Source organism: Salmo trutta, chromosome 29 (assembly GCF_901001165.1).
Source record: "Salmo trutta chromosome 29, fSalTru1.1, whole genome shotgun sequence".
Lineage (NCBI taxonomy): Eukaryota > Metazoa > Chordata > Actinopteri > Salmoniformes > Salmonidae > Salmo > Salmo trutta.
Window position 1 is genome coordinate 20178612 of NC_042985.1, and position 15750 is coordinate 20194361.

Here is a 15750-nt window from a genome sequence, read left to right on the forward strand (position 1 = left end):
GACACATTCTGCCGGCTCACTGCAAAAGTCCATGTCTGACTAGTCCTGTAGTTTAGATAGGAAACTTTTTGGAGAGAAAACATAGACCTATAACCTATTGAAAGAAATACTGTCAGCATGTTGAAGAAAAAGAACAAGCGGCATAAAACATATGTAACTTGAATTTCTCTTAGGGAAGGCACACCATAAGCATTGTAAAAAAGGTAAGTGGAGCACCAAAATGGAGTTCTTATTACAAAGTATGACCATAATAGACAAAAGTAAAATTGACTTAAATCACAAAGGACAGCATCACAAAGACATTTTCAATGGATATTGCAGTAGCTTTCTGAGAGAAGGCTTTTCCATGGAAGAATCCCTAGAGATCGGGTTCATTGTTAGTTCAGACTGCTTGATATGGCGCTGATCCAGACTAAACACCATGTCCAGAGCCTTCTAGGAAAGGCTGGCTGCTAGTCTACTTATTTTCACTGTGCTGTAGAAACAGCTGAAACTACCCACTGGGAACAGACATCAATTCAACGTCTATTCCACGTAGGTTCATTGAAATGACATGGAAACAACAATGATTCAACCAGTGTGTGCCCAGTGGGTAATGTTCCTATTTCTCATTTAGGCAGGCTGAGAGAGAAGACAGGGCTGTGAACCATCATAGAGGTCCATCCTGTCAATCATTGACGTAATCCCGCAGGGAAGATGAGACATTTGATTATAAGGACACAGATAAAAAGTCAATTCTAATTCAAGGTTAATTCATAGTATATGTGTGCGTCTATTGTTTAAATATTCACACTTCTTATCTTCTCGATTAAACTTACTGAGAAGTTCCACCTGATATTTCAGGATCTTGCCAGTAACATTTCTGGTGATCCTGTGACTTTGCAAATGGTGCTGTGCAAACATGCAATTGCTCAGAAACAACCATCGGCTGATGTTTAGAATTCTAGCAGTTCTGTGTAAAACACGAGTTCAGACCCTGGAGGTCAGGGTAGGAGTCCAAGCTCTAGACCCCTGTTCTGTTCTGTTCTGACTAAACCCCCAACCCCCCCACCCCTTCGGGCTGTGCAGTCTGAGAATCTGTCACTGCTGCCTGCGGACGGCGCAGATGGAGTAAGGCAGCGGCTGCAGGGTCATGCCCAGTTTGGGGGTGAGGCTTGGCACTGTACCAGGGGGGAACTGCAGGTGGAAGCGCTGCAGCATGGTGGTGAAGAACAGGAACATCTCCATCCTGGCCAGATGCTCGCCCAAACAGTGACGCTTCCCTGAGGACAAACCACACAACATGGATTGAGTTTTGTGAAGATCATGTCATACTTTGTATCATCTACTCTACTCAGAGGAGGCTGGTGAAGGGAGGATGGCTTGTAGTAATGGCTGACATGAAATCAACGGAACGGTATCAAACCATTCCATTCATTACAATGAGCCGTCAGCCGATTTAGTGACACCAGCTACTACTGACTACTGTTTTCCAGTGAACATTCAACCAATACAACATATCTACTGTACTCAATGTATCTGTTAAGTGATAGTAAAGATCCTTTACTATCGCTGTTTAGTGTTTACCTTATTAGGATATAGGTTATGGCTGGGAAAAGGTTTACACTTGCATACACAGCGCAACTTGAGCAATGGAGGGAACCACATGTATGGGTGGTATGACTGAGAGAATTTGTTTTGTTTGAACTGACATGGTGGTGTTTTTCTATCTTAACAGTACTTTCCTTTATTAATGGCAGCATTGTAGTCTGCAATAGCCCCAGGGACTGGCTTGCTCACCAGTCTATTAATTAAGTGCTCAAATAGATTATTGGGCCTTCATACCCGTAAGGTTGTAATACCGGAGAGGCTCTAGCTTTTATTACATTTGACTCATTGTAGGTAAAATGAAATGAGATCATAGCTGGGGTATACAGTTAAAGACATGCTCCGGTACTTTGGCGATTAAGAAAGTATTTTTCAATGTGTAGTTCATACATGCATAATCTATGAGCAGAATTACTGTCTTACCTCAATTAGACACGAAATCCCTAGTTTGAAAGCGACTGTTTTATTGAAGCTGTGCTGCGTTATTTTCCCTACATTTCCCTCCATGTGGGCCAGCCACCTAGCAATTTGAGTTATAGCCAATGAGCTTCAGCCTCTCACATTTGAGTGACAGGTAGCAAGAGGCCTGCCCAGCATTATCCAATGAGGTTGCAGGGCGGGCCCAGCTCGGTGGACACAGTACAGAGAGAGAGAGAGAGAGAGCAATGACGTGGTGCACATATCTGTACATATGTGACGTAGTATGCAATTTTCAGGGACCATTTTTGGCTCATGAGTGCTACTTTCAGAACTACTGCCTAAAAAGTATACAAACATACAGAAGAATCTCTAATATATTGGAATTTCATGCCCATGATGACTATTAACCCTGTATTTAAGCATTACCATTTGGATTAGGCAAGAGGAGAGGCATTCAAGTGAGAGGGTGTGTACAGCATGTGTGTGTGGGAGTCTGTGCTACTCTCTTTGGGGGCCTAAGAGTGGAAAGAAGCCAGACTCACCCAGAGAGAAGGGTAGGAAAGCTTCCCGTCGGACAAAGTTTCCATTGCTGTCCAGAAAGCGATGTGGTGAGAAGGTTCCAGGGTCGCACCAGTACTTCTCATCAAAGTGCACAGAGTACAGGTTGGTGATGACCATGGTGCCTTTGGGGATGTTGTAGCCGCTCACCAGTGTGTCCTGAGTGGTGGCGCGGAAGATGCCCAGGGGCACGATGTTACAGAAACGCAGGACCTCATGTAGCACCGCTTCCACATAGGGCATCCTCTTTTTGTCCGCCAGCGAGGGGGACTGCCCACTTCCCAGCACACTGTCCAGCTCCTTATGCACCTTCTCTACACAGAGGAAACATCAGCAGCAAACTGTCAATACCTTTTCATCACAATGTCCTTTCTGCTTGCTAAACTCTTATCTAGTATCTACAGAAATACACTGAGTGTACAAAACATTTTGTCGGGGCATGGACTCTACAATGTGTTGAAAGCGTTCCACAGGGATACTGGCCCATGTTGACTCCAATCCATAATAAAGCGCTGCTCTGCCTTCTTAACAACACTATCAACAAGGCAGTTCCTACAGGTCTTAGTTTTGTCGCACCTAGACTACTGTTCAGTAGTGTGGTCAGGAGCCACAAAGAGAGACTTAGAAAAATTGCAGTTGGCTCAGAACAGGGCAGCACAGCTGGCCCTTAAAAGTACACAGAGAGCTAACATTAATTACAGGCATGTCAATTTCTCATGGCTCAAAGCGGAAGAGAGATTCACTTCATCACTATTTGTTTTTGTAAGAGGTGTTGACAAGCTGAATGTACCGGGCTGTCTGTTTAAAATACTAGCACACAGCTCGGACACCCATGCATACCCCACAAGAAATGCCACCAGAGGTCTCTTCACAGTCCCCAAGTCCAGAACAGACTATGGAAGGCGCACAGTACTACATAGAGCCATGACTACATGGAACTCTATTCCACATCAGCTAACTGATGCAAGCAGTACAATCAGATTTTTTTTAAAACAGGTAAAAATACACCTTATGGAACAACAGGGACTGTGAAGAGACACACACAAAGGTACAAACACATGCATATGAATACATTGTGATATTGTTGTATGGTGGTATTAAACATTTTGTATTGTACATATGTAGTGGTGTAATAATGTTATATGATGTACTGTTTTATCTTTTATTTTATATGTATTGTAAGTGCTTTAATATGTTTGCACCCCAGGAAGAGTAGCTGCTGCCAAGGGGATCCCTAATAAATACAAATACAATTCCTTCCCACAGTTGTGTCAAGTTGGCTGGATGTCCTTTGGGTGGTGGATCATTCCTAAAATACACGGGAAACTGTTGAGCGTGAAAACCCCAGCAGCGTTGCAGTTCTTGGTACAAACCGGTGCGCCTGGCACCTACTACCATACTCTGTTTAAAGGCATTTCAATCTTTTGTCTTGCCCATTCACCCTCTGAATGGCACACATATTTAATCCATGTCTCAATTGTCTCAAGGCTTAAAAATCTTTCTTTAACCTGTCCCCTATCCTTGTTAAATTTAGTTTATTAATTCGACCATTTAAAAAACAAGTACACACAAAACTTGACAAACCCATACATGCACATGAGTAAAATCATGGAGGATAACACACAATGGAGTCTGGGACTTATTTTCATTGTGGTCCTCTTGAGACAAGATGGCTAGGCAAGATCAAACACGGTTGAACACAGTATGGCATTGAGATAATAAAACATAAAACAAAGAAGAAGAACATCTATCTCATCATTGCAGTTACATTGTAGGGGTTATTCATATGGGCACAGAGGACATCAAACTTATTTTTACTTCATTTTTAAAGCTGCCCAGAGAGGAAAGTGTTTTTATGGGCAGAGGCAACTCATTCCATTCTGAGGCTCCAGAATACAAGAAAGTTCTACGCTGTTCTACACTGAATAGTGTCCAGCTGCCTAATGGACCCTATTCTGACTACACTACTGAAAGAGCTACTTCCTGTGCTTGGCCCTGCTATGTTGATCATAATAAACGGCTCCCTATCCTCCGGATGTGTACCAAACTAACTAAAAATGGCAGTAATAAAGCCTTTCCTGAAAATGCCAAACCTTGACACGGAAAATTTAAAAAAACTAATCGGCCTATATCGAATCTCCCATTCCTCTCAACATTTTTACAAAAAGCTGTTGCGCAGCAACTCACTGCCTTCCTGAAGACAAATAATGTATACAAAACACTCCAGTCTGGTTTTAGACCCGATAATAGTACTGAGACGGCACTCGTGAAGGTGGTAAATTACCTTTTAATGGCGTCAGACCAAAGGCTCTGCATCTGTCATCGTGCTCCTAGACCTTAGTGCCGTTTTTGACACCAGTGATCACCACATTCTTTTTAAGAGATTGGAAACCCTCTTTGGTCTACACGGACAAGTTATTGCCTGGTTTAGATCTTATCTGTTGGAAAATATAGAATTGACTCTCTTTGGATGGTTTGCCCTTTCACAAATCATCAATCAAATCAAAAGTTTCGGTGTTCCTCAAGGTTCCATTTTAGGACCACTATTGTTTTCACTATATATTCTACCTCTTGTTGATGTCATTCGGAAACACAATGTCAACTTTCACTGCTATGCGGATGACCCACAGCTGAACATTTCGATTAAACATGGTGAAGCCCCAAAATTGCCTACCCTGGAAGCCTGTGTTTCAGACATAAGGAAGTGGATGGAGGAAAATGTTTTACTTTTAAACTCGGACAAAACAGAGATGTTTGTGCTAGGTCCCAAGAAACAAAGAGATCTGCTGTTTGATCTGAAAATGAATGTTGATGGTTGTACAGTCGTCTCAAATAAAACTGTGAAGGACCTCTGCATTGCTCTGGACTATCTTTTGACGAACATATCAAGAATATTTCAAGGGCAGCTTTTTTCCATCTTTGTAACATTGCACAAATCTGAAACTTTGTACAAAAATGATGCAGTAAAGCTAATTTGCTTTTGTAACTTTTAGATTAGACTACTGCAATGCTCTACTCTCTGGCTACCTGGATAAAGCAATAAATAAAATTCAGTTAGTGATAAATACAGAACACCATAGTGCCTGTGCCCAAGAACACTAAGGTAACCTGCCTAAATGACTACCGACCCGTAGCACTCACGTCTGTAGCCATAAAGTGCTTTGAAGAGCTGGTCATGGCTCACATCAACACCATTATCCCAGGAACCCTAGACCCACTCCAATTTGCATACCGCCCCAACAGATCCACAGATAATGCAATCTCTATTGCACTCCACACTGCCCTTTCCCACCTGGACAAAAGGAACACCTATGTGAGAATACTATTCAATGACTACAGCAGCATTCAACACCATAGTGCTTTCAAAGCTCATCAATAAGCTAAGGACCCTGGGACTAAACACCTCCCTCTGCAACTGGATCCTGGACTTCCTGATGGGCCGCCCCCAGGTGGTAAGGGTAGGTACAACACATCCGCCACGCTGATCCTCAACACAGTGGCCCCTCAGGGCTGAGTGCTCAGTCCACTCCTGTACTCCCTGTTCACTCATGACTGCATGGCCAGGCACGACTCCAACACCATCATTAAGTTTGCTGATGACACACCAGTGGTAGGCCTGATCACCGACAACGACGAGACAGCCTATAGGGAGGTCAGAGACATGGCCGGGTGGTCCCAGAATAACAACCTATCCCTCAACGTAACCAAGACAAAGGAGATGATTGTGGACTACAGGAAAGAGAGGACCGAGCACGCCCCCATTCTCATCAACGGGGCTGTAGTGGAGCAGGTTGAGAGCTTCAAGTTCCTTGGTGTCCATATCACCAACAAACTAACATGGTCCAAGCACACCAAGACAGTCGTGAAGAGGGCACGACAAAGCCTATTCCCCCTCAGGAATCTAAAAATATTTGGCATGGGTCCTGAGATCCTCAAAAGGTTTTACAGCTGGAACATCGAGAGCATCCTGACTGGTTTCATCACTGCCTGGTACGGCAATTGCTCGGCCTCTGACCGCAAGGCACTACAGAGAGTAGTGCGTACGGCCCAGTACATCACTGGGGCTAAGCTGCCTGTCCAGGACCTCTACACCAGGTGGTGTCAGAGGAAGGCCCTAAAAATTGTCAAAGACCCCAGCCACCCCAGTCATAGACTGTTCTCTTTACTACCGCATGGCAAGCGGTACCGGAGTGCTAAGTCTAGGACAAAAAGGATTCTCAACAGTTTTTACCCCCAAGCCATAAGACTCCTGAACAGGTAATCAAATGGCAACCCGGACTATCTGCATTGTGTCCCACCCACCACCCGCTAACCCCTCTTTTACGCTACTGCTACTCTCTGTTCATCATATATGCATAGTCACTTCAACCATATCTACATGTACATACTACCTCAATCAGCCTGACTAACCGGTGTCTGTATGTAGCCTCGCTACTTCTATAGCCTCGCTACTGTATATAGCCTGTCTTTTTACTGTTGTTTTATTTCTTTACCTACCTATTGTTCACCCAATAAATTTTTTTGCACTATTGGTTAGAGCCTGCAAGTAAGCATTTCACTGTTAGGTCTACACCTGTTGTATTCAGCACATGTGACAAATCAACTTTGATTTGATTTAGTAAACTGGTGGTCCGTTGATATCCCTCTAGTGGTGTGGGGGCTGTGCTTTGGCAAAGTGAGTGGGGTGATATCCTGCCTGGTTGGCCCTGTCCGGGGGTATCGTCAGACATGGTATCGTCAGACATGGCCACAGTGTCCCCTGACTCCCCCCCCCCCCGTCTCTCAGCCTCCAGTATTTATGCTCCCATCTCTCGGAGGAGGAGGACCGGAGCCCTAGGACCATACCTCAGGATTACCTGGGCTGATGATTCCTGGCTGTCCCCAGTTCACCTGGTCGTGCTGCTCATCCAGTTTCTACTGTTTTGCCTGTGGCTATGGAACACTGACCTCTTCGCCAGATGTTGTTTTCGACCCTCTCCCTCCCTCCCTCCCTCCCTCCATCTCACTCTCTAACTCACCTGCTGTCTCGACCTCTGAAAGCTCGACTACATAAAGCCAACAGACATTTACTCCTGACGTGCTGACCTGTTGAACCCTCTATAACGGGCCTGGGAAAAGGCCGTCCAGGGGGCCGTACGCAGCCCGCGACCTGATTCAATACGGCCCCCCGGAATCATGCTCAGATCACATAAAGAATTTGCGATAGTAAAGTTTTGAAAAACGTATTTGTTATTCAAATTAAAAACCCAATGAATACTCGCCTTTGTGTAATGATTTAACTCCCACCGCTTGTGGAACATTTATTTTGAAGGTACTTATAAGTAACAACTGCACGAGGACAGACAGTGACTGACAGGCTGACACACACGTCACAGTTACAAATAGTAGCTAGCTAGAAATTGTGCAAAAATTGGTTTTTCAAAGAAAAGGAATGTAGACAATGAATGTAGGGTGTTCCAGCAAGAGTGGACATCAAAATATTTCTTTATTGAGGTATCAGGGAAAGCTGTGTGCTTAGTGTGCAAAGAGAGCATCGCTGTGTTGAAAGACTACAACTTGTCCCGACACTTCCAGACGAAGCGTGCAGAGAAATATAGGAATATGTCTTCTGAGCAGAGGGCAAGTACATCGAAAGAGTTGCTTTCTCAGTTGCAAAAGTAGCAAGGACTTTTCACAAAACTGCATTCCGCAAACGAATGCAGCTAGCTTTGTACTGTCCCACAAAATGGCTAAACATAGCAAGACATTCGCTGAGGGCAAATTCATTAAAGAATGTTTAATTGACTCTGCAGCAATACCTTGCCCCGACAAGAAAGAGCTGTTTGAAAATGTTACAAACACGGTGTGTTGAGAATATGGAACAACATTTGAAAGACAAGGTAAAGGAATTCACCTATTTCTCCAAACTACAAGGGAAGGGCCTTTTTGCACATCAGATGTACAGCCTTGTCAAAGCCTTCAAGGGAAAATTACTCCTCCTGACCCGCTAAGTAAAAGCCAACAATCTCACCCACCTTCTGACACTACTAGTCTGTTCCCTATCAGATGACCAGCAGGAGAAGTATACATCGCTGCTGCGTGCTTTGAACGGTGAGTTTTCTCATCATTTTGAGGATTTCAAAGTGTTGGAAAATGACATGCTGTTGGTTTCTTCTCCTTTCACCTTCAATGTGGATAACACTCCCACTGACCTGCAACTTGAGCTTATCGATCTTCAGTCTGATGCAGTGATTGGAGAACTACTCAAAACAATGTCACTGACGAGGTTCTATGCATCTCTCAATGAACAAAACTTTCCAAAGATTAGGAGTCATGCTCAGAAGATGTTTGTACTGTTTGGGTCAACCTATGTATGTGAACAGGCATTTTCAGTGATAAAATATAACAAGTCAAGGCCCAGATCATCTCTTACTGACTTTCACCTCCCAGCAAATTTGCGCATAGCGACGTCAGAAACTATACCTGACTTCACTGCTCTAGTCAATGCCCATCAGACTTCACTCCTCACACTGATTGAGTAGTTTAAATGTAATGTTGAGCTCTTTCTTTCTTGTGTTTTTGTGCATACCCGTTAACAAGAGTTCTGTCCGTGGTGCTGAATGCACAGTGTACTTTTCCCTCCGTGTAGTTCATTGCATGTTTAATAATGAAAATACCTACCAAAAGGAGAACATGGATGTGGTTTATTTCTGTGCATGTTAAAAAAAAATTCAAATAAGTAGCACATCTGGATATGATTTACAGTAGATACATCTGTCAACACAGTCATACACATGATGTATAATCCTGAAAATATGATTCTGGCCCATGATGGCAAAAATATATTCTAATGTAACCCTCAATGGAAAATAATTGCCCTGCTCTACAACCACTGGGATTATTATTTGAGCCTGCTGGTCATCTATGATTGTTTGATCTTGAAAAACGATCTGGCCTTAATGGCCATGTACATTTTTACATTTTTGTCATTTAGCAGACGCTCTTATCCAGAGTGCATACATTTTCGTACACGTATAATCTCCACCCGGCACATCCAGAAGAGGACTGGCCACCCCTCAGATCCTGGTTCCTCTCTAGGTTTCTTCCTAGGTTCCTGCATTTCTAGGGAGTTTTTCCTAGCCACCGTGCTTCTACACCTGCATTGCTTGCTGTTTGGGGTTTAAGGCTGGGTTTCTGTATAAGCACTTTGTGACATCTGCTGATGTAAAAAGGGCTTTATAAATAAAATTGATTTAATTGATTGAAGTGGATTTAACAAGTGACATCATCAACCTGGTCAATCTGTCATTGAAAGAGCATAATGTTTTGTACACTCAGCGTATACCTTAGTAGAGAAATAGTTGAAACAAAAATCTACAAAAAAAAGTTAACACAGTAATCAACCCAACCTTAGACACTATGCAAATAAAAGTTACTTACTCAACTATTATTGATTACCTACAAACAAACACTCCCCTCCGTATGTATTTGGACAGTGAAGCTAAAATTGTAAATTTGGCTCTATACTCCAGCATTTTGGGTTTGTTATCAAATGTTTCATATGAGGCGAAGGTACAGAATGTCACCTTTCATTTGAGCGTATTTTCATTTATATCTGTTTTAACGTTTAGAAATGAAAGCACTTTACATATCTAGTCCTCCCATTTGAAGATGTCATATGTATTTGGACACATTCACTTATAGTGTATTAAAGCGGTCTAATGTTTAGTATTTGGTCCCATATTTCTAGTACGCAATGACTACATCAAGCTTGTGACTACACACTCGTTGGATGCATTTGGAGTTTGTGATGGATGATGACTGGAGTAATTTTATTTCCAATTCATGACATCCCTAATCATGGTAGCATCCACATTAATGTAGCTGTGTTCAAAAACACATTTTATTCTTACTTACAATACAAGTGTGTACAAAATATTACAATACATTGTCCACCATTCACTTCCTATTGGGCCAAGCATTATCTGAAACACAACCAAAACGAGCAGTAAATGAATCCAACAAGTTTTTAAAGTTAGCTTGATGTAGTCATTGTGTGCAAGGAATATGGGACCAAATACTACATTTTTTACTACTTTAAAACACTAAGTGAACTTGTCCAAATACTTATGATGTCTTCAAATGGGGGGATTAGATACATTAACTACATGCTTTCAATTCTAAACGGTAAAACAGATATACATTATATATATAAAAATACCCTCAAATAAAAGGAACATTCTGTCCTGTCACCTAATATAAAATATTTGATATCAAATCTAAAATTGTGAAGTATAGAGACACATTTACAATTGTAGCTTCACTGTCCGAGGGGAGGGAGTGTATAACCTTGTACAGTTTAAAGAAAAAAATTATACCTTAGTTATCTAATGTATGCAAATAAAAGTTGCTGTATATTTTGGCTTGGATAAAGGTTAAATAAGGACGAGGCAAGTCCCTTTACTGGACACCAGAGGAGAAGAGGAGAAAGAAAGACCAAGGATGACCTGTTAGCGAACCGTTGAAACTGAGCTTAATACCGGAATAGGCCTCATCTGAAAAGAGATGAATAGAACAGGACAGGAGGAGATGGAGGGACGTTGTGGAGGTCTTATGCACCACTTGACATAATGAGGCCTGAGTAAGGACAAGGCATGGTGCTAAGAGGCCTGATTAAGGACAAGGCATGGTTCTAAGAGGCCTGATTAAGGACAAGGCAGGGTGCTAAGAGGCCTGATTAAGGACAAGGCAGGGTGCTAAGAGGCCTGATTAAGGACAAGGCATGGTGCTATGAGGCCTGAGTTGAGGGCAAGGCAGGGTGATTTGAGGCCTGAGTGAGGGCAAAGAAGGGTGATATGAGGCTTGAGTAAGGATAAGGCAGGGTGCTATGAGGCCTGAGTAAGGAATAGGCAGGGTGATGCGAGGCCTGAGTAAGGGCAAGACATGGTGCTATGAGGCCTGAGTTGAGGGCAAGGCAGGGTGATATGAGGCCTGAGTGAGGGCAAGGCAGGGTGATATGAGGCTTGAGTAAGGATAAGGCAGGGTGTTATGAGGCCCGAGTGAGGACAAGGCAGGGGACTTGGTGCTGAGGCCTACTGTGCTATAAGGCAGAACACTGACCTTGAATGTTGGGGTAGAGGGCCATGTAGAGCATAGCCCAGCGTAGGGTGTTGGTGGTGGTCTCCGTGCCTGCGATGATGAGCTCGCCCACAGAGTAGATTAGGTTCTCCCTGGAATACGGGGTGCCCAAGTCTCCAGCACTCTTGTCCAACTTGTTCAGGTAGTCATCGATGTAGTGGCGTGGGAAGTTGCACACTCTGCCCTCTGAGAAGCGCTTGATGATCTGCTCCAGGAAGTTATAGACCTTGGCTGCGTTGCGGAACAGCTTCTGGTGCTTTCCGAAGGGGAGGTACTCGATCCATGGGAAGGCGTTGTAAAGGAAGGCCCAGCCACTGACGGCCAGCTCCACATTCTCACTGAAGATCTCGATCATATGCTGGAAGTCACAGTTGTCGTACGTGAAACGTTCGCCGAACATGATGAGGTTGGTGATGTTGGACACAGCATTGGTCACCAGGTGCTTTGGGTTAAAGGGTTTCCCTTTGTGTTCGTCGATGGCATCCACAAAAAACATGCACTCTTCCAGGATCTTCTGATCGAGGGGCTTTTGAAAACTGCCAAAGTAACGAAAGGAGTTGCTGGCCAGTTGACGATGTTCAATCCATCCGTTGCCAAATTTAGCATTCAGAAGTCCTGAGAAGGAAGATATTGAGATTAGAGCTGACATAATGAGACCTTACTGAGCATGTGTGAAGATACTAAATATTATTCTCACGATAGGTGGACCTATTTTCATCTCAATACCATAAAATAGCCTAGAGTTCGATAACACCAAACTTGTATTTGCATGTAATATCTAATAACAATATACCAATGTCATAATGTGCATATTTCTGAATACATTATAATTGACTTTCTTACCTCCCATTTTTGTCATTTTCATAAATAAAGGCAGAGATGGCCGGTCAGAAAAGACATCACCCTGGTGGTACAGGCATTCTCTGATGGCATCATATCCATTCAGAACCACTGCTGAGTAGCCTCCCAAATCAAGACTGAAAATCTGAGATAAAATACTTGAATAAATAGACATTCAAAATAATATGCATTTGTTTTCCCAAAATATGTTTCATTTTTTATTTTCTTTGAAAAAGTATGACATAACATCTAAATAGCAAATGATCTATTAGGCTAGTTTAGAGGTAGCGCTGTAGTCTGGCTCTATTTGCCGAGGCATGCTGACTAAGCGTACCTTCGCCATTTTTCGAAACCCAGCAAGCGCAGCTGGAGTCTGCCAACACTTAGCAAATAGCGAGCCTCTTTTGTTCAGTTTTCTGAGGATTTTTGCAAGATATAGGGACAAGATTGGAGCGTCCACCCTAACTAACATTTTGACACACTAAGGAATTGTGGTGTGTGTGTGCCGGATGATTAAAACATTTATTTTTTACCTTTAGGCAAGTCAGTTAAGAACAAATTATTATTTACAAAGACGGCCTACCGGGGAACAGAGGGGCAGAGTGACAGATTTCTACTTTGGCAGCTCGGGATTCGATCCAGCAACCTTTCGGTTCACTGGCCCAATGCGCTAACCACTAGGCTACCTGCAAACTTTATTTCACCCTGTTTTTTCACGAATGAAATTAAAGCGACTTAGATTCTGTTTGTAATGAAAAGCGCTATATAAAATACATATATTGTAATGCAAAAATCCATATTCATAAATTAACACTCAATATGCTAAACCGCAAGAGTTAAACCGGTTTGAGCACAAGAAGACTAGCCTATATGGGGGTGCACACAAGTAGCCAACACAAAAAAATGCCTAGGTTTAGTCAAGCCACTTTGACACAATAAGCTAAGTACCGTACCTGCCCATGGATTTCACTCTGTTTCTTCATAAAGACGTGCGGTTCTGTTGCTAGAGACATAATGTTCCCTATGACAGGGATAGGGGACGGTCCAGGAGGGAATCCTCGGGGTCTCCTCTGCTTCACAAGCTGCCGGATCAGCAAAAGAACAATAAGGGAAATAAGTAAACTACACAGACCTAAGAAAGCCTGTCCATGCGACACTTCAGAGACTAGAGATGATAACTGAATTAATACCATTTTTCTCTCTCTAACTTTGCTGTCTGTACTAAGCTCTCCTCTGTGAAAGAGTTATGTAGGCTATATCATCTTGCACATATTTCTATCCCCTGCCTCTACCCAATAGGATACTTCTCCCTCTACAAGGCTAAGATTGGCTGGAAGTTTAGCTGTGATGACTATCGATGAACTTTGATCAGCCTTCGATTAATTCTAGCAATCAACAAGTCGTGATTCTGCTATTTCTGAGGATTTGATTTCCCAATGATGATTTCTGGCAATTTGTTGACATGCAGCATAACTTGCCGGCCAGCTGGCTCCACACAGATCAAGTTGGTAAAAAAAAAAAGCTATATTTTGTCACCGCTGAGTCAGCCTGTACTCAGACTAGACATAACATAGTAAACGAAACTTCGGGACACTCAATTTAGCATGATATATTACATTTGTTATGGTTACATAAGACAGAATGTTACTAAAGGCAAAAACAAAAGGCGGGTGGATAATTAGCAACTTTGCAACTACTTACTACTTTTTAGCTACTTTGCAACTAGCATGTTAGCTAACCCTTCCCCTTAACCCTAAACCCAATAACCCTTTAATCTAACTCCAAACCCTAACTTCTAACGTTGGCATTAGCCACCTAGATAAAGTTAGCCACAACAAATTGAAATTCAGAACATATCATATGTATTGAAAATTCGTAGCATATTGTATGAATTGTAATTCATAACATATCATACACATTTTAATTCGTAACATATCATACGAATAGTAATTTGTAACATATCATATGAAATGGATGGACAGTCACAAATTAATAGATACCATACCAAACCTAACATACTAATTTGAGTGTCTTGGAATATGGATTTTTTTTTACTGTGTTACGTCTACCCCTGAGTCCAAATTAGCTGATCCCATTGGCATAGCATACTTTCTATGTGAGTGTTCTTTAGCCTGTCTTATATCTAGACAAATTGGCATAATGCAGCAAAAGCAAGGTTCATGTTTGATTGATTCAAGAGAGCTATTTCTATAAAATACAATATTTATTTCAAATTCATGTGATATAACACATAGGCCTAACCTATAACACCATTTTAAAATACCTAGGTCATGGGGTAAAACATGTCCTTGTCTGCATTAGGATAGAAATGTCGCCCTATACTGTGTTGTTGCATTAGGATATAAACTTCGCCCTATACTGTGTTGTTGGAACACCCTACAATCAGTAGGATACAAGAATAGATCAATCACTTTCTTCACAATTGTGCCATTCTGTCTGGGCTGTATTCTTTTTGGTAGGCTACACCAGCACCAACATGCAGTCTGGGTTGTACATTAACGGTATTACAATATAAAGATGATTATCTTTACCCAAGTGTCACACTTTAGTGTCAATCATTAATGCAAACAACTTGCAAGCAAATGTGTAGAATGTCTGTCTATAAGGGCACAAGCCAAGACCCAGATGCAGACACAGGAGGCAGATGGTTAGAATCCTTCTGTTTTATATATAATCTAAATGGAGAAGGTAAGAGAATGGTTGTGGACAGGCAAAAGGTCAAAACCAGATTCTGAGTCCAAGAGGTGAAGTGTGGCAGACAGGCTCGATGTCAGGGCAGGCAGAAGGGTCAGGCAGGCGGGTACGGAGTCCAGAAAAAACAGCCAAGGGTCAAAACCGTGAAGACAAGAAAAAGAAAAATAGGAGCACGGGTAAACACGCTGGTTGACTTGAAAACATACAAGACGAACTGGCACAGAGAGACAGGAAGCACTTGGATAAATACACCAGGAAAATAAGTGACACCTGGAGGAGGTGGAGACAATCACAAGAACAGGGGAAACAGATCAGGGTGTGACAGTACTGGCGTCCTACCTGGTTGCATACCGGGCTGACCGGGGTGAAAAAAACAACAACAAAAAACGATGAGGGCCGGGTCCAGGATGTCTTTAGCAGGAACCCAGCACCTCTCCTCTGGACCATAACCCTCCCAGTCAAGCAGGTACTGGAAACCCCTGCCCCGTGGTTGAACCCTCAGGGGGCGTCTCA

At 42.7% G+C, this 15750-nt stretch overlaps 1 protein-coding gene across 2 annotated transcripts; it reads right to left on the bottom strand.

Moving 5' to 3' along the window:
- Nucleotides 1-155: 155 nt before the first annotated feature.
- LOC115167088 (vitamin D 25-hydroxylase) lies at nt 156-13899 on the bottom strand. Of its 2 annotated transcripts, XM_029721171.1 has the most exons (5): nt 13476-13899; nt 12526-12667; nt 11665-12297; nt 2550-2879; nt 156-1262 (listed from the first exon to the last, which is right to left on the bottom strand). In XM_029721171.1, the coding sequence occupies exons 1-5, from the start codon at nt 13713-13715 to the stop codon at nt 1081-1083; spliced, it is 1527 nt and encodes a 508-aa protein (XP_029577031.1). In that variant the 5' UTR covers nt 13716-13899; the 3' UTR covers nt 156-1080. The 2 variants fall into 2 exon arrangements, with proteins under 2 accessions (XP_029577031.1, XP_029577032.1); XM_029721172.1 differs by lacking the exon at nt 12526-12667 and having other exon boundaries at nt 13476-13543.
- Nucleotides 13900-15750: the final 1851 nt, after the last annotated feature.

Excerpts from the sequence above, each read along its gene's own strand:
- LOC115167088 (XM_029721171.1), bottom strand. The coding sequence starts at position 13,715 with ATGGTATTAATTCAGTTATCATCTCTAGTCTCTGAAGTGTCGCATGGA. Across the intron at positions 12,668-13,475 it reads AGAGTGAAATCCATGGGCAG|ATTTTCAGTCTTGATTTGGG; the intron begins GTACGGTACTTA and ends ATTTTATCTCAG. Across the intron at positions 12,298-12,525 it reads GAAAATGACAAAAATGGGAG|GACTTCTGAATGCTAAATTT; the intron begins GTAAGAAAGTCA and ends CTTCCTTCTCAG.